Source organism: Sminthopsis crassicaudata, chromosome 2 (assembly GCF_048593235.1).
Source record: "Sminthopsis crassicaudata isolate SCR6 chromosome 2, ASM4859323v1, whole genome shotgun sequence".
In the NCBI taxonomy this organism is placed as follows: Eukaryota; Metazoa; Chordata; class Mammalia; order Dasyuromorphia; family Dasyuridae; genus Sminthopsis; species Sminthopsis crassicaudata.
The window spans coordinates 406461224-406483852 of record NC_133618.1 but is presented as its reverse complement, the minus strand read 5'-3'; the positions used below and the strand labels follow the sequence as shown (position 1 = coordinate 406483852).

Here is a 22629-nt window from a genome sequence, read left to right as displayed (position 1 = left end):
AAATGCTTAAGTATGCACTCAGATTTTATCTGTTCTTCCTATATCTTGGCTTCTTAATATTGGTCTGAATTTATGATTTCTTGTCACTGTTGCAGATCAGAGAAAGCATTCCTTTTTTGGGTCTATGGAATACCAATGGATATGTGGAGAGATTTCAGGATATCCCTGAAATTGAATAGGAAAAATTACATATTTATTTTAATGTAGTTTTCTTTATTGGAATTTTGGCCACTAGATGACGCAGTGGATAGAGTATGGGGTTTAGAATCAGGAAGACTCATATTCCTGAGTTCAAATCAGTCACTAAGACACTAGCTTTGTAACTCTGGGCAAGTCACTTAACCCTGTTTGCTTCTGTTCCTCATCTATAAAATGAATTGGAGAGAAAATGGCATTTTGTTCATTTAAAACATAATTCTGCTTATATGTCCAGAGACTTCTCTAAAGTGTATTGCCAAAGTATGTGAAGTCCATGCCACCAGAATGGTAAAGATCTCTCTTAGAATGTTACCTGGGGCACTGAAAGAAATTTATTCAAAGTTACATACTCTAGATGTGCGTCAGAGGAAGGACTTTAAACTAAATCTGCCTTACTACAAGGCTGGCCTTCAATCCAACCTGCTTAATTCCTCTCAGTATGGCTTATAGAACTATGAATTATTATTATTTTAAAGGTGGCTAAACACAAAAGTGCACAAAATGTTTAGAACTATATGCAGATCTATTATCTGTTTTTATTTCTCTAAAATAATGGCTAGACTTCTCAGTATTTACTTATTTATATATTACATGAAATTTAATGTAGAATTTAGAGAAGTCACTGTCATTTTGGGGAGATAATGAAATGGAAGATAAATAATAGCTTCTGTGACTGTGTGCCTCTAGCAATTATCACACAAAAGGAAGTACTTACTCTAATCCTTACTTGTTTTGATAGATTTCTTAGAAGAAATGAGCTCAGAACTGAGATTTGTTATAGGAAGAAGGTACTTGGATAGATGTGTGATTGTTGTAGACACAAGAAGAGTGGGGAGAAACTCCATTAAATGAGGAAGTAGCTAAGAGATCAAGAAATTATTTGCAAAGTCAAGAATTGGGCATTGAGACTGAGTCAATTGACTTTCAATGCTTTTTTAGTTTTCATTGACTTAAGAAAAGCTGCCTCCCAATAGAAGGTAGCAGAGGCAGGCTGTGGCTTATTTAATCCTTGTTTTTAATGTTTATTTTAACACTAGCCAGTACTGTTACTACTCTAACAACCTTCACTTCCACTCACCCAATGCTGACAACCCTAACATCTTCTGCTTCTACTCATCCAATGTTGACAACCACCAAAGACCAAAACTCAGGTAATGTGTCTGTGTTTTAAGATTGTGTGATTTTTGGTGAGAGAAAGATTTTCTGTATTGGAGCAATCAATGTACAAGTGTAGATTGGAACTGATTAAAAATGTGATTTTTATATAAGGGGTTTCCAAAGGGTGGTAAAAATATTGGCAGCCCTAGTTTTAAAGGCCCTCTAGTTGGAGCATTTCAAATTGAAACAAGAAGTTGTCATGTAGTTAAGACTTCCCTCAGAGGAATAGCAGAGGGAAGACAAACTATATAGTATAAATCTCACAGAAATAAAAATATTAATCTAATATCTAAACTATTTCTAGCATAATGAGAGATATCCAAACTGAAGTAGTTCTCTCATGTCCTGTGACATGTCAGCTTCTCCCAAGACAATTCGAAATAACCCTTACAGGAATCCTGAATAAGGAAAAGATCATATGTTGAAATCATTTTAAAATCTCTGCCTCCTGGCTTTCTTCTAATTCCAGACAAAATCCCACTTACATGAAGTCTTTTCTTATACCCCTGATTGCTAATGCCTTCCCTCTATCAATTGTCTCCAATATATCCTGTATTTATCTTGCTTCAATATTTTATTTGCTGTTGTATCCTTCCTTAGGGTAAAACTTTCTCTGAGAAAAGTTTGTTTGTTTGGTGTGTGTGTGTACTTTGCTTTGCTTTGCTTTCATATTCCCTGGGGCTTAAATGGGTTCCTGACACAGCCTGTTGACTGTGTGATTGAGTGCCTGAGTTGGTTAACATCCCAAAATTGGAGTCACTCTGTTTCTTCAAGGACTACGACTCTCAAAGATTATCTCTTTCCTGTGATCAGTATCATTTCTTAATAATAGAGGAAGGCTCTTCATTTTGAATGGAACAAAAGCTAATTTTCTTTAATTTTTCTTTTTTCCTTGGCCAATCCCTCTGGGCTGAGGAGGAATCTGAACTACAAGAAGACAGATTAGAAGATCTCCATATTGGAACTTGAGACTCAAGTTCCTTATAAACAGCACCCTCCTCCTGCCCTCCCCTCCTTTTTTGCACAAGTATGGAAAGGACTTTTAGAATAGACATGTTATTTCTCAATATTTCCAGTTGCACTAAAAAGGAGGTTTTTAATCTGCTTCCATGTGGTGAAAGAAGAATCAATCAAACATAGAGTCTATCAAACTGAAAACCAAGATATGTCCAGGCTACAGAGAAGGGGATCATTGATGTAAAGGGATGATAAGGAAAGAAAACCATAAAGAAGGAGAAAGATAATTGGGGAGAGAAGTGGAAAAGGCAAATTAGAGAAATCTAAAGGGAAGTAGTATCTAGAATGGAAAAAAGATATATAAGGTTGAATTCTCCCAGAGATAAAGAGGAAGCAAGGACAAAAGAACATTTATTCTTGAATTTAATGAGATACTGTTTGTAAAGTGCTTAGCACAGTTCTTGGCACATACCCTTCCTTCCTTAGGAGATTGAGGTTCAAATTCTTACTTTGCTCCTGTTTCCCTATGTACTTCTGGGTAAGTCATGTAACATTTCTGGACCTCTCTTTTCGTATCCCTAAAATGAGGTCTATTCCAGTTTTGCAGAATTAAGAAGGAAAGCCTAGAGTTAGGGTCAGCAAAGAAAGTGGTAGAAAGGCCAGGTTCACAAATGCGGTTGTCATTTGCCATCTGAAGTAGCTCCTGGAAGGAGAGTGGGAAAATTGAATTTGCAAAGAGGTATGGGGTATGGGAGAGTGGAAATCAATATGTAACTTAAAAAGAAACAGAAAAAAGGAGGACATTGACAAAAACCCTTGCTTACTTAATTGTTGAAAAGAGCCAAGTCTTTCACAGTTGATTTTCACAAAATCTTTCTGTACTGTCTACAATATTCTCTTGGTTCTGCTCACTTCACTCAGCATCAATTCATATAAATCTTTCCAGGCTTTTCTGAAATCAGCCTGTTCACCATTTCTTATAGAATGGTAATGTTCCATTACATTCATATATCATACCTTATTCATCCATTCCCCAACTGATGAGCATCCACTCAATTTCCAGTTCCTTGCCATTATAAAAAGGGTTGCTACACATTTATGCACATGTGGGTACTTTTTCCTCGTTTATGATCTCTTTGGGATACAGACTCAGTACAGTCACTATTAGATCAAAGAGTAGGCACAAATTGATAGCCCTTTGGTCATATAATAGAATAAAAGGTTAGCAAGGAAAGTCTTCCTGGCTGGGCTCAGAAAGAGCTGACCTTTTTAGGGGTGGTAGCAGCAAAGAGATAGCCTAAGTAAAAGAAAAGGCAGAGTGTAAAGATTAGAAAAGAGGAGAGAGGGAGCTGTAGAGAAATGGGTCATGACTTTCTAAATGATGGAGAGTATGGAGTGGGGGAGATACATACTAGTGCCTTTGGGGAAAATGGAAAAGATAGGAAAGATGAATTTGGGAGACATTCCTTGGACTATAGCATTCTCCCTTGACAGATAATGTTTTTTTTTTTTTTTTTTTTTTTTGTCTGTTTGTTTTTTTCTGGTAGTTTCTTCCACTCCTGTTTTGGACATAGTGATAACCAGACCCTCAGAAACACCAAATGGAAAAAACTGGACACAGCCTGATATCCCAACTGGTAATGATTTCTCTCCTCATATTATTTACATAAAATAAGATAAACTATAAGTTTACTCTGAACATTTATATAGAGCTCAACTACTCATGTTTATATATAGGTACATACAAATGAGTGATTAATATGGTTCAATTCACATGAGTTTTAGGCATTGTCCTTGAGTAGATAACACATGTGAAAGTTTTGTTATATACCCTAAATTTGTATGTTGATCCATTTATGTTACATCTGTGCAAGGTCTAGTGACTGTGTGGTTTATGTGGTCTATATATAACTGTGTGGTCTAGACTTCTCATGTGCTAGGGCTATTAAATTGTATAGGAAAAGGAAACCTTGTGGTATCTTAGCATACATGCTAACTGATCTCACCGTTATAGGAAGGGAACGAAACACACATTAATGCAATCAATGTCTACTATAGTTATAGGGAATTCCTTGGTAAGGAAATTTCTAGAAATAAAAGTCTGTTTCTTTGAAGACAGTTAGATTATGGAATGGATAGAGTGTTGGGTTGGAGTCAGGAAGACTTCTTCCTGAGTTCAAATTTGGCTTCAGACTCTCACTAGTTACTAGTGTAACTCTGGACTAGTCATTTAATTTAGTTTGTCTACATTTTCTCAACTAGAAAATAAATTCAAGAAGGAAATGGCAAACCACCCCAGTATCTTCCAAGAAAACCCTCAATGGGATCCAGAAAAGTAGGGTACAAAACCAAACAACAACAGCAGTAATAAATAGCTGCAGCAGCAACACATTTTCTCTTCAGTTTATAAGTTTAGAGAGTTGTTGAGAATACCAAGAGATGAAGTTGAGCCTAAGTTACACAGCTAGCATGTGCTGTAAGCAAGACTTCAACCCCATGTGTCCAGGATTTGGAAATGGTTTTGTTCTATATTACTCATCTTTGCTCAATTAAAAAAGCCTTAAGTTAAAAAATCACAGGACTTTCTTCACATGAAACAATTGAACTGGCATTTTGTTTGAGACGGGAGTACAAAATGACCTTGTGGAAATGGGTTTAAACAATAGTGTAAAAAGCAACAGTCTTTAGCATTTAGGTTGTTGGGAGGATAAATGTTGGGTAAAAAAGAGGAGGGTGGGGATCATTCTCTAAAATATGTCAAGAAAAAAGTTTTAAAAGTGAAATCTTTTGAAAAGTTGAAAATAGGGTCAGATTTAAAGTTAGATTCACCTAATCTAACCCTTTCATTTTTTAGAGGAAATAAAAGCCCATAGAAGTTTCCTCAAGTTATAAAGATCATACGTGAGACCTGAATCCAGGTTCTTTGACTTCCAAACTAGTGTTATTTCCATTGGGCCATTATATCTCTAAAACAGATGCTGTATTTTGAAGTTCTCTTTATTATCATCAGTGGCTCAAGAGCAAATTCTTTTTTTTTTTTTTTTTTTTTTTTCTTGCTGAGGCAATTGGGGTTAAGTGACTTGCCCAGCATCACACAACCAGGTAATATTAAGTCTCTGAGGCCAGTTTTAAACTCAGATCCTCCTGATTTCAGGGCTGGTGCTCTATCTATTAAACGAACTTGCTGCCCTTCAAGAGCAAATTCTTACTAAATCATGCTTTAAATGAATATAAAACCATAGATTACAAGAGACTTTAGAGATAATCTGGTCTAATACTTCACACAGGAAGAAATGGGCCAGAAAGTGGAAAGTCATAGAGTTAGAACCAGCACTGTATTCTAGCATTCAAATTTTATTGAATTCTATGAAATGTTATGCACAAAAACAGGTAGGAACAGACTAGGAGACAGTCATAAAGAATTGAAATGGGATTTTTGATTTGATTTTCTGTAGTTAGAAGATTTCCTTTTCCAGTAAAGTTTTCCTCTCATACTTCATTGTGATGTAAATGTGACTCTACAACCTCTTCAGGGCTATATGTGCCAGCAAACTCTGGCAGGTCCTATGACCCTGGAAAAGCTTTGTGCTTCTTCAATGACCAGATCTTATACTATGTTGGTTACAGAGTGATGGTTTCTTTATTGGCCACTGAAACTCTTGAAAGCCAACCATTCATTTGAAGAGTGGTTATGGTTTGCCTCTGTGCTGGTTAACACCATTCAAGTCAGGTGCTTGAGACATAAGAAGGGGATTTTATGTGTTTGTAGTTGTTTAGAGGCAATGATTCATATTTAACATAAGGAAGATCTTCATATTTCTTTACTTGTGATTTGATATATTGCCTTATTAATTCTCTCATCTTAGATTCCAATCACTTGAGAGATATGTTCTGAATTTTCTTCACAAACTGCTAAAATTATGATAACTTCTTAATCAATTAACATTGGGCCCCCATAATAGTTTGTTAAATAGTACAGTGAAACCTCTTTTCCCATAAGTTTTTGCTCATTACTGTCTATACACAATGTTATTAGAAAGAAGATTCTTTGTAAACTTTTAAATGTAACAAGGGCAGGCTACTTTAATAGGAAAATTTCCCATGTAGCTTTGGGTTCTCATAAAGACAAAGGAAGGAGAAAAGCTTGTTAAAATTTAAGCAAAATAATATCTTAGCAGACACAAGTCAGGTGACTTGTTCATCTCTTTTTTCAGACTCTAATTTGCTCTTAGGTCTCTACATAAGATTATAGGCTTTTCCTAAGCTATTACAGATTGGGTGAGGCATGGAGTATCTGACTAAGTGGTCAAAAGATGGTCGGTCATCTGCTCATGTTGGATAAGAGACAATGGTGCAGAGGTACAAAAATAAATTGGAGGAGTTTCTTTGTAGTTGTCACCTCTGCCATACCAGGGTTGGTCCCATGACAAAATAAAACAAAAGTGGAAAGCCTTTCTATGATTAAGCAAGTGAATTTAGAATCTACAATTCACAGTTCTGGGGCTTTGTAATTACCATCCCTATTGAATCATATTAAATTGATTAATATTGAATGGAATAAAGTAGGGGACCAAATGAATTATATCTCACAGACTGCATGAAAAAGGGAAGTCTTAGGGCATTCTTGAGCAGTTGCAAGTAGGGAGCCATATGGTGTTGGGATAGAAGTGAGAAAAGTAGGAACAAGCAGATTGGAGAAACAAATGGTAGGTTGCAGTTGGGAGTGGAGAGACAGAAGGAAAAACACATGGCATCCCTGAATCCAGGACCCCTGGCAAAAACCTAATGAACCTTGAGTTAAGCAAGTTGAGCAAGAGGCTTCACAGATCTTTAGCCTGCTCCTGAAGATAATCAACTTCATGAGTAAAAAGGGATCTAATTTTAAGTTTTTACCATCTGGGTCATGAGTTCTGAATAGATTATAGCTCTCTCCTACTCTGCTGGGATTAGTGGAGATGAATATAAAATTAAGATTACATTCTCTTTGGACTTATTTTATTATTTGATTTACTCATGCCATTTATATTACTTTATGTCTTGGTTAAATAATTGTTGGTTTGGTAATTTTTTCATATCTGAGAACATAGGATGAAGGCTTTTTTTCCTTATTTGAATAATAAATTAAACAAAAGTAACTTTTAAATAAATGAATGAAATGACTCCTGCCCAGAGTCACCATTGTTACATAAATGAGAGTATTATTAATTAAAAAATAAAGTGTTGGATGGAATAGGGTAGAGGAATGGGATCCAATAAAGCCCAGTATAAAAACACAGATGTTATGTAAAATAAGCTGTACTATTACCCCTATTTTATAGAGGGGAAAGGTGAGTTTTAGAGGAATTAAGTAATTTGTTTAAGGTTAGCATATCTATTTTTTAACAATATAACACATTTCTTTTCAAAGTATTTTAATTTAAGAGGTATAGTCCAATTTTGGGGGCATCTTTTATTCACACTAATAAAAAACACAGAATAATGTTTATTCTGAGTTGCATTATTCTGTACTTTGCATATGCTCTTGGCAATTTTCCCCTGGAGTTTTATTGATGGCTTTTGGGTTGATGTGAAAATTGTGGTTATCTTAAAGGTTAAATATATGTGTCTAACTTAGCATTATTAGCATTTGTCCTAATTTTATGATCATCTCTTTTACTCTATATTCATCAACAGAGTTATGCTTCTTTCTTTTCTTTCTAGTTACTCTGAATATGTAAGTAGAAAGCCAAGAGTTCTTAGTTAATCTAGTTGATGTTTCCTTTCTTTCAGGAGTGAATGATACAGTGATAGGGACTTCAGAAGGCCACCAAGGTGAACATCAAATGGTAGGTAAATAGCTTCCCCACCTCCAAACTGTAATCATCAGTCAGTTTTTACAATATTTAAAAGATTCCCTACAAATAAATTGAATACAGGGGATAGTTCCTGGAGAAGCAGCTCATTCAGTGACATTCTCATGACTCACTCAGTGAAAATAAGGCTCATTGCGGACTCGATTGGGATCTTCCAAGATCAAGTTGATCATCTTAATGCTTGTGTCAGATTGTAGTCCTTTTTTTGGCCCTTTGACCATTTCAAATGAATGAATTTCTTTTAATTTCTATAACTAAATTCTTCAAGAATTTGAGTTCTTTTCTGTTGCCCCCAGAATAAAATCATCTGATTATATTAGTACCAGAACATAGTAATCATTAATGTATAATGATGACCTTGAATCATCAAGAACAGATTAAATTATTATATTGTATACATTGTTTAAAGAGGCAAAAGATTCATCATTTTTTGGTTAATGATATCAGAAATTTAGAGCTGGAGGGCATTTTAAAAGTCATCTAATTCAAACTCTTCCTTTTATAGATGAAGAAACTAAAGCCAGAGATATTATATTACTTGCTCAAAGTCATACAGGTCACATAGGTGACTATCAGAATTTGAACTCAAAACCTCTGATTCTAGACTCTCTACCACTCTGTGCATTCACAGAGATGACTATAAAAACCTGTTTAAGAACACTTCTCTTTAAAAAACATTTTTAAAATTATTATAAATTTGATAAATATCCAATTTGATAAATATCAACAGACACAACATTCACCTATACAAAAGACCATGAGGTCTGTGTATGTACAATTTTTGGAGAAAATTTCAAATCTAGCATGGTAATTCCAATAATGTTCTGCTTGTTTGTGTATTTTTTGGATGTTTCTTCTCTTTTCTTTTTATTTTTTAATGATTATTTTTAGCATTAAGATCATTATCCAATAACTTTCTCCATCCCCACAAAAGTTCAAGTATGGTCACATGAGAAATTCCCATGTTGGCCATATTTGAAAATTTCTCTTTTATTTTGTCCCACTTGTCCTCTGCCTCTCTACCAAAAGACATTCCCTTTTCATTTTATCATTCTCATTGCAATTTCTACACTCCACTTCTTTTGAAAATATTAGAAAAGAAAAGCAAGGAATGCCAAAATATCCTGGGAATATAGGTAGAACAACTTAATAATCCTTATTGCAAAATGATGATTTAGACTCCTTGAGGTCCAGCTCTGTCTTTTGGTAAGAGACCTAATGTCTGAAGGACTCGGTCATTTTTTGCTATTTCCAGATGAAATTCCAGATTATCAGAGTCCTTGAAATCCAGTACTTTGTAGTTATATATACAAATAGATTTGCCACTTTGTGTAGCAATCCCAACTACTAAGCCCTTATCTCTTGGAAATGCACCAATTATCTTAGGAAAAACACAATTAAAATACACACTTAAATAGTAACCCTGGGCATTGAGAAATTAATGATTTGTAAGGTTATTATGAATTACTCTCAAGAAAAGTGCCATGAATATTCCAGAAAGAATATGAAATGTCCTGCATAGTTCAAATTCTGCCATAAATAGCAATACAACTCTATCTATCTATCTATCTATCTATCTATCTATCTATCTATCTATCTATCTATCTTTAATACTATATGGTCATATTTCTTCCCCTACAATTTGTTGCTTAGCTTGATACCCAAGACTGTTAGCAATCTGATTCTGTTTTCCAGTATTATCACCTGCTATTTCCTTTTTGTGACCTGTGTTCTAGACAGATTGGTCTTGTAAACTTCTTTTGAATATTTTCAGTAATTTTCCGCATATTTATCCTTGTTCATGTCATATCATTCTTTATTTCTGGGATGTTTCTCCCTTTTACTCAGACCCTACCTTATCTCCATTAGTTGAAATCTTTGCCATCCTTTTAGGCTCTGTCAAAATGCTATCTTCCATGCGGCCTTTCTTCTTTTCCATCATATCTGATTCTCAGGCAGAAGTGACCCTTTCCTCCTTTGAATTCTCACAATATTTTTCTTGTGTATCTTTTAAATACTATAAAGCATTTTGCATTGTGCCTGGCACATAGTAGCCACAGTATAAAGGCTTATTATTCTCTCCCTTTCCCCATATATTAAGTATTTATTTGTGTATTTAAGACCTTGGCAACTGGTCCCATCACTTTCTGGAAATTAGAGGGAGAAGAAATGGAAGCAGTGTTGGATTTTATATTCTTGGGCTCAGAGATCATTGCAGGTGATGACTTCAGCCATAAAATTAAAAGACATTTGCTCTTTGGAAGGATAGCTATGGCAAAATGTGTAAAGCATACTAAAAAACAGAGACATCACCTTTCTGACAAAGGTTCATATAGTCAAAATTATGGTTTTTGAAGTAGCAATATATGCCTATGAGAATGAAACTATAAGAAAAACTGAGTATCACAGAACCAACACTTTCAAGTTGTACTGAGGAAGACTTTTGTGAATTCCTTGAACAGCAAGGAGATTAAAACAGTCAAAACTTACATTAATTCAGTTTATTTACTGGAAGATCAAATACTGAAGTTTAACTATTTTGGTCATAAAATGAGACAGGATTCATTGGAAAAGACCCTTGATATTAGGAAAGGCAAAAGGAAAAGTGTATGTCAGTGGATGAGATGGATGGTATTATGGAAACAATGAACATTAACTTGGACAGACTTCAAGAGACAGTGGAGGATAGAAGGGTCTAGCATGTTATGGTTAATAGGATCATGAAAAAATGGACACAACTGAGTAACAACTATCCTAGATTGTAAGCTCTTTAAGGAAAGGGGTCATGTTTTATATACCTTTGTGATCAATAATTATGCAAGATCTTTAAAAATAACTTATCTTACTATATCTTACATATTTATGGCATTACATGAGAGGAAATGGAGTAACCATTGGTAAATTTGGTGTGACTTTTTGCAGTGAGATTTGGTTTGGTTATTGGGTTAGTCAGTCCAAATCTTAAAAAGAGCAATACTTTCATGCTTTTAAAAAAGGTCATTAATTTTGTTTCTAATTCCCATCCTTGTCTGCCTATTTCACTTATTTATATAACTAACTCTTGGTGTTGAGTTCTCCTCTTGGCAAATGAAGCTAATATTTCTATTTACCCCTAATCCCACAGTGTCATTCTTATCCTTAGTATGTATTTGATAACTGTTTATTGGGATTTAACAAATGTCATCTTAGAAATAACTTTACAGACATGAAGTTTGGAAATTTCAAATTTATGAACTAGAATTTTGAATTTGGAATAACTTTAGAGAAAATTTTTGCTTTCCCAATTTCCACTTATTTTATAGATTTGGGAATATGAGGCTAAACAATTCCAATAAACAATAATTATCCCAGGAATGATTTCTAGATATTTCACTAATACTTTATTTTTTATATCTTTGTGTCTCATAGGCTATCCTACATGATCAAGTGGTGACAACTAATAAGGGCATATACATTGGAGTTGGTGTTTTTGTAGGAATGCTTCTCATTGTGATTCTACTTGTCTTTGTTTTGAAACGTAAGTTATTTCCAAGTTTTTGACAAGTCTAAGAAACCTTTAATACCTAGAAAGACAGCTTATTGGAAGAATAAAAGACTTTGATTTTTATATCAAGGCATATAATGTCTTCTACCTTATGAGGTGATTCTTTGTAAATTTAGTATAAAATTTCTGATAGAATTACTGTTGTGGCATCAAATTTGGAGATTGGTCATAATTAATAGTTGGAAATTAGATAAATCAAATCAATTATTTGAAGAGTAATGATAATAGTGTACCTCAATATGCTATACTTTTGTTTCTAATTTTATCATTAACTTCTTTTTGGGAGTAGAGTCAAGATGGTAAAATGAAAGGTTATAACTGTTAAACCTCTTCCAAAACGTCTTCTACAAAATGATCACAAAAAAAGGCCAAATAAAATTCTGAGCAGGAAAAGCCAAGAAAAGTCACAGCTTAGAAAGTTGGGGAAAAAAAGCCTGTGGACACTGGGGTGAAGACTGGCTGAGAACATGATACTACAGAAGTGCACAAGCTGTGGGTTGTGGCTCCAGTGGCACTGGCAGTGGGGAGAAGGGTATAGTCATTGTGCACTATGACCAAGTTGAATTTATACCAAAAATGCATAACAGGTTCAGTATATGGAAAATAATAAATCCAACAAAAATCTCAAAATTATATAAAAGATGCAGAAGAAACTTGATGAAATACAATACTTGCTCCTATTAAAAGGCACTAAATGCATTGGGATAAAAGGAGCTTTTGCTAAAATGATAAGTATTAATTACCTAAAATGAAGAGCAAGAATCATTTCTAAAGGTCATAAACTGGAAGCCTTACTGATAAGATTAAGGATAAAGCAAGTTATCCATTATTCAATATTGTATTATATATGCTATCCAAAGCAATCATAAAATGAAGGAATAAATAGAGGCTATGAGGAAACAAAACTGCCACTTTTGCAGATGATATAAAGGTATACGTAGAGAACTCTAGAGAGTCAATGAAAAATTGGTTGAAATAATTAACTTTAGCAAATTATATAAAGTAAATCCAAAGAAATCATCAGCATTTCTAGATATTACTAATAAAACCCAGAAGTAGGAGATGAAAAGAGAAATTCCCTTTAAAATAATTGCAGACAATAGAAAATACTTAGGAGTTTGCCTATAAAAACATAGATAGGAATTATATGAACACAATTACATAATACTTTCCCACATAAAGACAGATCTAAATAATTGAAAAAATATTAATTGCTCATATGTATATCAATCCAATGTAATAATTATGAAATCATCTAAATTAATTTACTTATTCAGTGTCATAGCAATCAAACTGACAAAGAATTATTTTATGTAGCTAGAAAAATAACAACTCATTTAGAGGAATAAAAGGTCAAGAATATTGAGAAAATTGATGAAAAAAATAAATGGCATCTATTAGTATGAGGTACTATGCTATGGTAATAACAAAACAATTTGCAAGAAAGGAAAGATCAATAGAATAGATTAGATTATGTACACAACATATAGAAATAAGTGAACACACTAAGTAATATTTGATGAGCTCAAAGATTACAGGTCTTTTGTCTGAGAAACTGAGAAAAACTGCTGAGAAAATATGAAAGTAATCTTGTAGAAACTAGGCATAATCCAACATTTTATACTATATGTTAAAATAAGGTGAAAATTGGTGAGTAATTTTGACATAAAGGGTGATATAATAATCAAATTAGAGAAGCGCAGAAAAAAGTTGCTTGACACATATATTGATAAGGGAAGAGTTAATTACCAATAATAGATGAAAGATTTATAGGAGGTACAGTGGATATTATACTTTTGATTACATTAAATAAATGTTTGTGCACAAACAAAGCAAATGCAGCCAAAATTAGGAGAAAAACAGAAACTGGAAAAAAAATACAGTGAGTTTCTTTGATAAAGGTCACATTTCTGAAAATATAGGGAATTGAAACAAATTCATTAATTTGGTAGCCATTATCCAATTAATAAAGATACGAAGCCCAAACTATCAATAATCAAATAAAAATACTCTCAATCACGAATAATTAGATGAATGAAAATTAAAACAACTCTGAGGTACCACCTCAACTAACAAATTGGTTAAGAAAAACAAAATGACAAATGCTGGGTGGGGAGAAGGCGTGATATAAGCAAATAGATACATTAATGAATTCCTGGTGGAGCTATGAACTAGTTCAACCATTCTGAAAAACAATATGGAGTTATGTTCAAAGGTATACTGCTACTAGGTTGATATTCTAAAGATACTAAAAAAAAATAGGAAAATGATTGCTATGTTCAAATACATATATACATATGCATACATACACACATATATATATAATATATGTAATTAGCTTTTTTGTAGTGGCAAAGAATCAGAAACTGAGAGGATGCTTATCAATTAAGGAATGACTGAACAAGTTAATGGTATATGATTGTGCTGACTTACTATTGTGCCATAAGAAATGATGAAGGGAATGGCTGAAGTGAAGTCTCCCATGAACTATGGCAAATTGAAATGTAGCAAAACCAGGAGAACAAAATGCACAATAGCACTATTATAATGGTGATCAACTGTGAAAGACTTAGTTACACTGATCAATAGAATGATCTGTGACAATTTCAAAGGATTCATTATGAAAAATGGTTATCTACCCTTCAGATGAAGAACTGATAGACTCTTGGGTAAAGAATGAAACATTTTATCTTTCTTTATTTTTCTTCTCCCCTCACAACATTACTAAATGGGAAGTAGAGTGGATATTATATTTCTTGCCTTCTCAATGAATGAGGAAAGGGATGGAGGAGAAACGTAATTTGAAACTGAAAATAAATATAAAAAACATAAATGTATTGCTCTCAATGATGGGGAAAGATCATATACAGATGCTGATTAAAAACAAAACAAAAAACTGCAACAACAACAATTTATTGAATAGCTCTTGAATTGCATTGGTTAATGAGAAAGTTCATATGCACACCTAATCTGAAAAAATTTTGAATAAAATTATGATAAACTGTTAGTTTTTCCATAGAACTACATAGTTTGGATTATAAAATGGTATTTTAAGAATTTAATCTAGGGTTCCCTAAGCAGCTGGAGAATCCTAGTTTAAGAGACCAATTGGTCTTGAAGCTTTAATAGATTGCAAGAACTTTAGTGGATGGCATACCCTTCTTCCTCTTTGACTTTTATACTTAGGGAAATTTTTTAAAAAGTATATCATTAACCTTTGTAAAGAGTTAATGATCCTTTGATAGTCAAAATGTGGCATTTTGGAAAGAATACTGGATTGTGAATCAAGAAGTCTGGATTGGAATCTCAATTTAGGTTGTAAATACCTGCAACTCTGAGAAAATCAGATGACTTTTATGTTTTATCATGTTTTATCATCAGTAAAACAAGAAAATTTGAATAACTTACCTAAGTTCATGTCCATCTTAAAACTACGATCCCATGATATTATGAAATATTATGTACAATGTAGCTGTTGTGCAGACAAGTGGATGTATTCTGTGGAAGTTTTTGTGGAAAGAAACAAGAAATAAAAGGAAGGATGTGCTGGTGATAACTAATAGCTGTGGAGGGGAGAGCAAAGGCAGGAAATATAGCCAGGACACACTTTTTTTTTCAAACTTTATTTTTTAAAAAGCTTTTTGTTTTCTTTCTTTTTTATTATAGCTTTTTATTTATCAGATATATGCATGGGTAATTTTACAGCATTGACAATTGCCCAACCTTTTATTCCAAATTTCCCCTCCTTCCCCAGATGGCAGGTTGACCAATACATGTTTAATATGTTAAAGTATAAATTAAATGCAATATATGTATACATGTCCAAACAGTTATTTTGTTGTACAAAAAGAATCAGACTTTGAAATAGTGTACAATTAGCCTGTGAAAGAAATAAAAAATGCAGGTGGAGAAAAATAGAGGGACTGGGAATTCTATGTAGTGGTTCATTGTCATCTCCCAGAGTTCTTTTGCTGGGTGTAGCTGGTTCAATTCATTACTGCTCTATTGGAACTGATTTGGTTCATCTCATTGTTGAAGAGGGCCTTGTCCATCAGAATTGATCATCATATAGTATTGTTGTTGAAGTATATCATGATCTCCTGGTCCTGCTCATTTCACTCTGCATCAGTTCATGTCAGTCTTTCCAGGCCTTTCTGAAATCATCCTGCTGGTCATTTCTTACAGAACAATAATATTCCATAATATTCACATACCACAATTTATTCAGCCATTCTCCAATTGATGGGCATTCACTCAGTTTCCAGTTTCTGGCCACTACAAAGAGGGCTGCCACAAACATTTTTGCACATACATCTTTTTTTGCACATCTTTCCCTTTTTAAAAATCTCTTTGGGATATAAGCCCAGTAGTAACACTGCTGGATCCAAGGATATATACAATTTGATAACTTTTTGAGCATAGTTCCAAATTAAAACTTTTTATTTTCAAAACATATGCATAGATAGTTTTCAATATTCACCCTTGCAAAACCTTGTTTTCCATTTTTTTTCTCCCTACCCTCTTCCCTAGATGGTAAGTAATCCAATATATGTTAAACATGTGTAATTCTTCTATACACACTTGTACAATTATCATGCTGCACAAGAAAAATAATATTAAAAGGGAAAAATGAGAAAGAAAACAAATTGCAAGCAAATAATAACAAAAAGTGAAAATACTATGTTGTGATCCACAGTCAGTTCCCACAGTCCTCTCTCTGAGTGCAGATGGCTTTCTCCATCACATGACTATTGGAATTGGACTGAATCACATTGCTGTTGAAAAGAGCCATGTCCATCAGAACTGATCATCGTATAATATTGTTTCTTCTGTGTACAATGTTCTTTTGGTTCAAATTCCTTCACTTAGCATCAGTTTATGTAAGTCTCTCCAGGATTTTCTGAAATTTTCCTGCTGATCGTTTCTTACAGAACAATTATATTCCATAACTTGCATACATCATAACTTATTCAGCCATTCTCCAACTGATGGGCATCCACTTGGGTTCAGGACATACTTTAAGTTTATTCTGCATCATTAATACTTTAAATTTAGACAATCAACAAAATAACAAAAAAATCTTTATTTAGAATGTTTGCTGATTTCTGAAGTATGAATGATGACATCGCAAGTTTAACTGGTTCAACAGAACCCTGAGAATAAGGCATCTTCCTTGTCAAAAAGCTTACAGAATATTAAGATTTTTAAAAAAAAATCTTAAAATTATCTAATTCAGGAACTTCCTTAAAAATAAAAAAAATTCTTTAAATATTTCCCAATCACATTTTCAAGATTTCAGTTTTTTAAAAAAAGTTGGAATTCCAAACTCTTTCCCTTTCTCTAGCTCTTCCCCTACCAAAGGAGAAAGTAAGCAATAGATAGCCATCATATATGGAGAATCCGGAGAAGGAATTGGCAAATAGCTCTAGTATCTTCGCCAAAAAACAAAACATAACAAAGTAAAAAACCCAAATGAAGTCACATTCAGGCTGAAGTGATGAACAACAACCATAGCATACATGTGAAGTAACGAAAGACACTTCCATGTTAGCACTGTTGTAAAAGAAAGCACACCAAAAAAGCAAGAAAGTAAGAAAGGTAAAAAAAACCCAACAACAATATAGGACATCTTAATATCATGGATTCCATCTTAGAATACATATTTTCTGAAAATAAAATACAAAGGATTAGAAAAGAAGCCAATTACATTGAAATGAAGTTACAGAAATAAAACCCAGAACCCAAATTTTAAACCAACATAAACTAAGTAAGCTCATAGAATCCAGGCCAACAATTCCTCATTCTAGTCTAATGTTTTCATTTTATAGATGAATGTGCTGGGATTTAGAGATATTGTTCAAGGCATTAATGACAGAGCCAAGTCCAAAATGCAAATGACTCCTGATGCAAGTGTATGAAAATATATCATGAGGGTTTAATCTTGATTTTGTAAGCTTTGCTGACACGTTCAATTTTTCATCTTTTGGATTTTGACACCTACTTTTCCCCATTTTCTACCTACCTAGGATATTTATATAACAGAAAGATTGTGCATGGTCTAAGGTAAGCCTCAAGCATTGTTCTGAATACTTATATTATTCAGTATAGAGTTGCCTCTGGAAGAAATGGAACAGCCCATATTCCTTCTTAATTATTTCTGACATTTCTATCTTAAGTGAAAATTGAATATCAGTCTTCCTTCTTGTTCTTCCTCCTTTCTGTGCACCCTACCTCCCCTCACCTACTGAATAAATATCCTAACTCATCCTTGCATGTCTTTTCTCATGCCCATCCCTATTTTAGTAATTTTCACTGCTTCTTCATTTCTCTGGAACACTGTCAGAACTGTCATGGGATTAACCAAGCAGTTGCTGTTTGCTAGAAGGAGTATAATTGAATCTCTTTGCCTACTTGGTGATGGGGTGAGAAATTGAATTAAATGCTCTGGTCTCTATAGTTGGTCAAATTGGAATGGCCTAGAGCCAGGTCTCTGTGGAGCCAAAATGAGCAGGCAAGAGCTAGGTTATGTGCCTGCAATTCAAGATATTTGGCTGAATGGAAGAGTAGGGATCTGTTTGGGTGGAATTGTATCTGGTACTTTTTTGGAGTAGCTTTCATTTTGGGTTGGCACATGTGAGTGCTTTTACTCACTGGTGTTATCTCTACCTGACAAGAGCAATTGCAAAAATAAATGGTGATTAGAAGACTTTACTGTCTTGGAAATGAATTCTTGTGGATACAAATAATTTTCCTAAGAGTATCAGGGCCTTATAACCCTAATTTTAAAAACTCAATTTAAGTACTTTCTGATTAATTTTTTGCTCCTGTTTTGATATTAACTTTTTTGGGTGATGACTTGGATATCTACAAGTTGGAAATATGGGCACAGTTCTCATACCTGTCAATACTTCTATTCCTGTTCAGCTTCTGTGTTTAAAAGTTTGTTTTTACTCATTTAGGGGAAGTTAAGGACATATTTTGGATTCATCTTGAATCAGCTCTTCTTTCCCAAAATGAACTTACCACTTTCTTATTGGCACACCATTCTCCCAATGGAATACAAGCTTTTTGGGGAGGAAGTATTTCATTTAGGCTTTGTATCCCTAGGATCTTATGTACTGCAGCTCATGATGCTCACAATCAATACTTAATAAATGTTCTATAGATTTGATTATTTTTGAAAAAACTGATCATTCTTATGTTCATAACACATTCATTTCTGAGTCTGTTACTTTTTATCAGAACTAGAAAATGAAATGACCAAATAATCTGTGAAATGATTTTTCTTCTTTTTATATATATATAAAATTAACTATGCTAGTTCCTTTTTTTGTTTCTACAAGGGGATATTTGTGAGCAGTACATTTAGCTATACTTTTTTTTCCTTTTTTTTCTTTAGATAGAATATGAAGGTTGATATTATTCAATGATCTGACAGTATGTCTATCTCTGATTCTTGATCAACAGTTTCACATTTAGAGTATGAAAATTAAAGTTCATATTTTAAAAGTTGATTCTTAGACTCTTTCACCTCTTTTTTTTTCTACTCTTTTGTCATGATCATTGAAAGTGGGAAGGACCACACAGGACAGAAAACATTATACAGTTCTTTGTCTCATGGGTTGCCATAGCCAAAAGATTTTTCTCTGCGGGGCTAGACTCTTGACCACATTATCTTGATTTCCAAATAAATTCTTCTCTTTTCCTCTACCCAGAAATCCAACTGTTGTAACAAAGACCAATAAGAAAGGGGAAAAAACAAGAAAAATCCATTTAGGAAAACTAAGTGGGTTGGTTGCTTTCTAACAAGTGGTTTAAAAAAACAAACAAACAAACAAGTTAAGTGTTCTGAATTTAAAGGGAATTTTTAACTAGGGGTTTTAGGTAGCTTGTATTTAGATGACTTTCTTGCTACACCAATTTCTTATTCATCATTTACTCTTCTCTTTCTTAGTCTGACTTTCTTGGCACGTGGTAGAGACAGAATTGAGAGGACTACCACTGAAGATATCAACCATGCAGTGGACAATGTCTATACAATTGAAGATAATGTCTACACTTTTGAGGCAGAAAATGTCTACATTATTGAAAAGGATAATACCCATGATGTACAAACATGCGATGAGAAGCAGCAACCTTCCAAAGTTGGCCACAACATCCTGAACTGACAATTTTTCTGACCTTTTCCTTATTACTTTCTTTCAAGCTCATGGACTACTCCTGGGTGTTATCTCTACCTGAAAGGAGCAATTGCAAAAATAAATGGTGACTCTGGAGATGATACAATTAACTTGCTACCAAACAAGGACACATTTATCAGATTACAAATTGTGCCAGAAAGAGTGGGGATTATATCTGGCACTGATTCTCCTAAACTATGCCATTTTGTGCCATGTGTGAACATAGAAAAGTGAGGCTTTCTGCAGAGTAGCACAATCACTGTAGCTTTCAATAAATCAATAAAACAAATAAAAGGATAGTTTTGTTTTTGTTAATCCCAATTGCTACATTTCTCCTTAAGTTCTCATGTAGGCAGCTGGTTTTATTTCCTCTATAAATTTTTTTTTTAAGCACAGGTAGATCCAATTTACTTTCTTGGCTTTTGAAAATGTAGCTTGTTGCCAACTTATTTCCTGGGATCTGGGAGAGCTCATTTCCATAGTTACAGTGCCTTTCCTAGCTTATGCTACAGTATATGCAAAGACATTCTATTAATAAGTGGTAGATATTGCTTGGAAATGAGAACATGAATCCAATGTAGAGAAATTGCAACTGTCTTGGCCTTTTGCTGCCACAAATTGACATAAGATACATAAGCCTGAGCCATGGAAAGAAAAACTACTTTGGAAAACTGCAGTGAATGAGGTGTCCAATAGGAAAAGATTTTTTAGAAAGAAACAGAAGCTATTGCTATTTGAGGTATCAGTACTTTAGATTGACAGATTCTTTCCATCTTTACCTAACAAATTCAAACTTAAAGATGTTCCCTTAATGGGAAAAGGCCAGTTTATTTTTCTTTTGTGATTAACATGATGGGAAATCTGCTATCCCTTCCTCAAAAGCTCAGTTAGGCATTTTTATTTCAATGGGGAAATTTGTACAGTAGGAAAAACTGATACAGGGACAACAAAGATATTATGGTTGTTCTGATCAATGATTTAAAATAAGAACCTTTTTTTCCCCTCTTTTCAAGTATTTAGAACATTTTGAAAGTTGAGATCACCTACTAGGTACCTATATCAATAATTTGATGTAGAATGAATTTCCATTCAGAATTTTGTAATGTATGGCTGTCCTAATTTTAAACTGGAAATTTATAGCAACTTTTTTTGGAAGAGATTTCAGTGGTGGTGACAGCTCCACTAAGAAAGGGGTCTGGCTTTAAGATTCTAAGGATGACTAGGATGTAACATATCCTAAAATAGTACTAGAAGGATCATAAGTTGAGGAAATCAGACCCCCATTATATTACTAAGTAAATGTAGTGTATGTCACATACAAATTAGCTATACTTCAGCTTTCTGAGTTCTCAAGTGGGTAAAAGTGTCATCATGATCAATGGGGATAAAAGATGTGAAGACTCTTTGAAAAATTAAGCACTCTGCAAATGCAGGGTATAATCATCCTTATCATTATTACTTAGGATTATAAGTCTATGTGGAGCCTGTCACAGTAGGAAGTCCACAATTACATGCCCAATAAGTTGGATGTTGGTAATGATGAAAATGATGATGACAGTGGTCTCAAAGCTAAATTGCTGCTCTAGCTTATATGCATCTCTTTAACAATGTATTGTTAGAATTTATTTTTCTTCCATGAACCAAGAGGAAAACAATCTGTTGAACAACTTTGAGTACAAAACATGTTTCATGATTTCCTAGTCTTTTTTGAATGAAATATTTGTAAAGAAGAAAAATGTATATTATGACATTAAGATTCGTGGCATTTCATAAACCTCTTTAGCTGGTTTGAGATAGGATATAAGTTATCAGTGTCTTTGTCTTTACATTTAAATGACTTTGAAAACAAGCTGTTCTTGTCTTTTACTGAAAGGTATAGATCTAACTGAACAATTTTTCAAAATTATTTACTGTATGTACTCTGTGAAGGGGTATTTTAGTCCCATTTTGATCATAAAACAAAAATAAAGGGTTTTCTTTTGAAAGAGTGGCTTGTTATTTTCTTAATCTGTTAATGAATAGTGTATACAGTTAGACCACAACATTGTAATATTTCTTCACCAGAGGTCCTCTTAATGTTGTATGAATGTAAGTAGCTATAATTCAAGATACTTGATAAAAGTATCACAATATAATCATAACTAAGTTATAATCTAAGTAGAAACTATGAAGAGAAGTTCAATACAGGATCTATAATTCAGTACAATAGTAGATCTATAATTCAAATCATTCAGCAGAACTATGTGAAAATATGTGAGTGAAAGCATTTAGATGAATATTTCTAGTTAAGAGAGGGAAATATTAAATCCTCAACAAGATGCCAAAAATGAAATGATATTAATATATATTACACAAAGCTCTTAGCTTAGCTTACCTGCCCTTGGGGCAGCTAGGGAGTATAGTGGGTAGTAGAGCACCAGCCCTGAATTTAGGGGGACCTGAGTTCAAATTTGGCCTCAGATACAACACTTCCTGGCTGTGTGACCCTGGACAAGTCATTTAACCCCAATTGCTTCAGCCAAAAAAAAAATTCCCTTGAGAGTAGATTTTAAAAGTAGCTAAAAGACCCCAATCCCAGATGTAAAAAAAATAATAATGTTATTATTAGGAAGCTAAATAGCTAATAAGAAATCATGTATATACATTAGAAATAATGCATCATCAATAGGTCCTATAGTTTGCATGTTTGATTTTTTCTTTTACCTAAATAGCTAAATGAATCAATTTCTACCTAAAGCAG

General features: G+C 33.6%; 1 protein-coding gene across 9 annotated transcripts in view; it reads left to right on the top strand.

The window, feature by feature from the left end:
• LOC141556936 (hepatitis A virus cellular receptor 1 homolog) overlaps window positions 1-21874 on the top strand; it is a 43774-nt gene extending 21900 nt beyond the window's left edge. For 5 of the 9 annotated variants that reach the window (XM_074291913.1, XM_074291910.1, XM_074291916.1 and 2 more), the window contains 6 exons: window positions 1236-1349; window positions 3861-3950; window positions 8083-8138; window positions 11574-11682; window positions 17736-17772; window positions 19664-21874. In XM_074291913.1, the coding sequence (XP_074148014.1) occupies window positions 1236-1349; window positions 3861-3950; window positions 8083-8138; window positions 11574-11682; window positions 17736-17772; window positions 19664-19877 (620 nt within the window). In that variant the 3' untranslated portion in view covers window positions 19878-21874. The remainder of the gene's footprint in view (window positions 1-1235; window positions 1350-3860; window positions 3951-8082; window positions 8139-11573; window positions 11683-17735; window positions 17773-19663) is intronic. The other 4 variants (XM_074291915.1, XM_074291914.1, XM_074291912.1 and 1 more) reach the window with 1 other exon arrangement.
• Window positions 21875-22629: the final 755 nt, after the last annotated feature.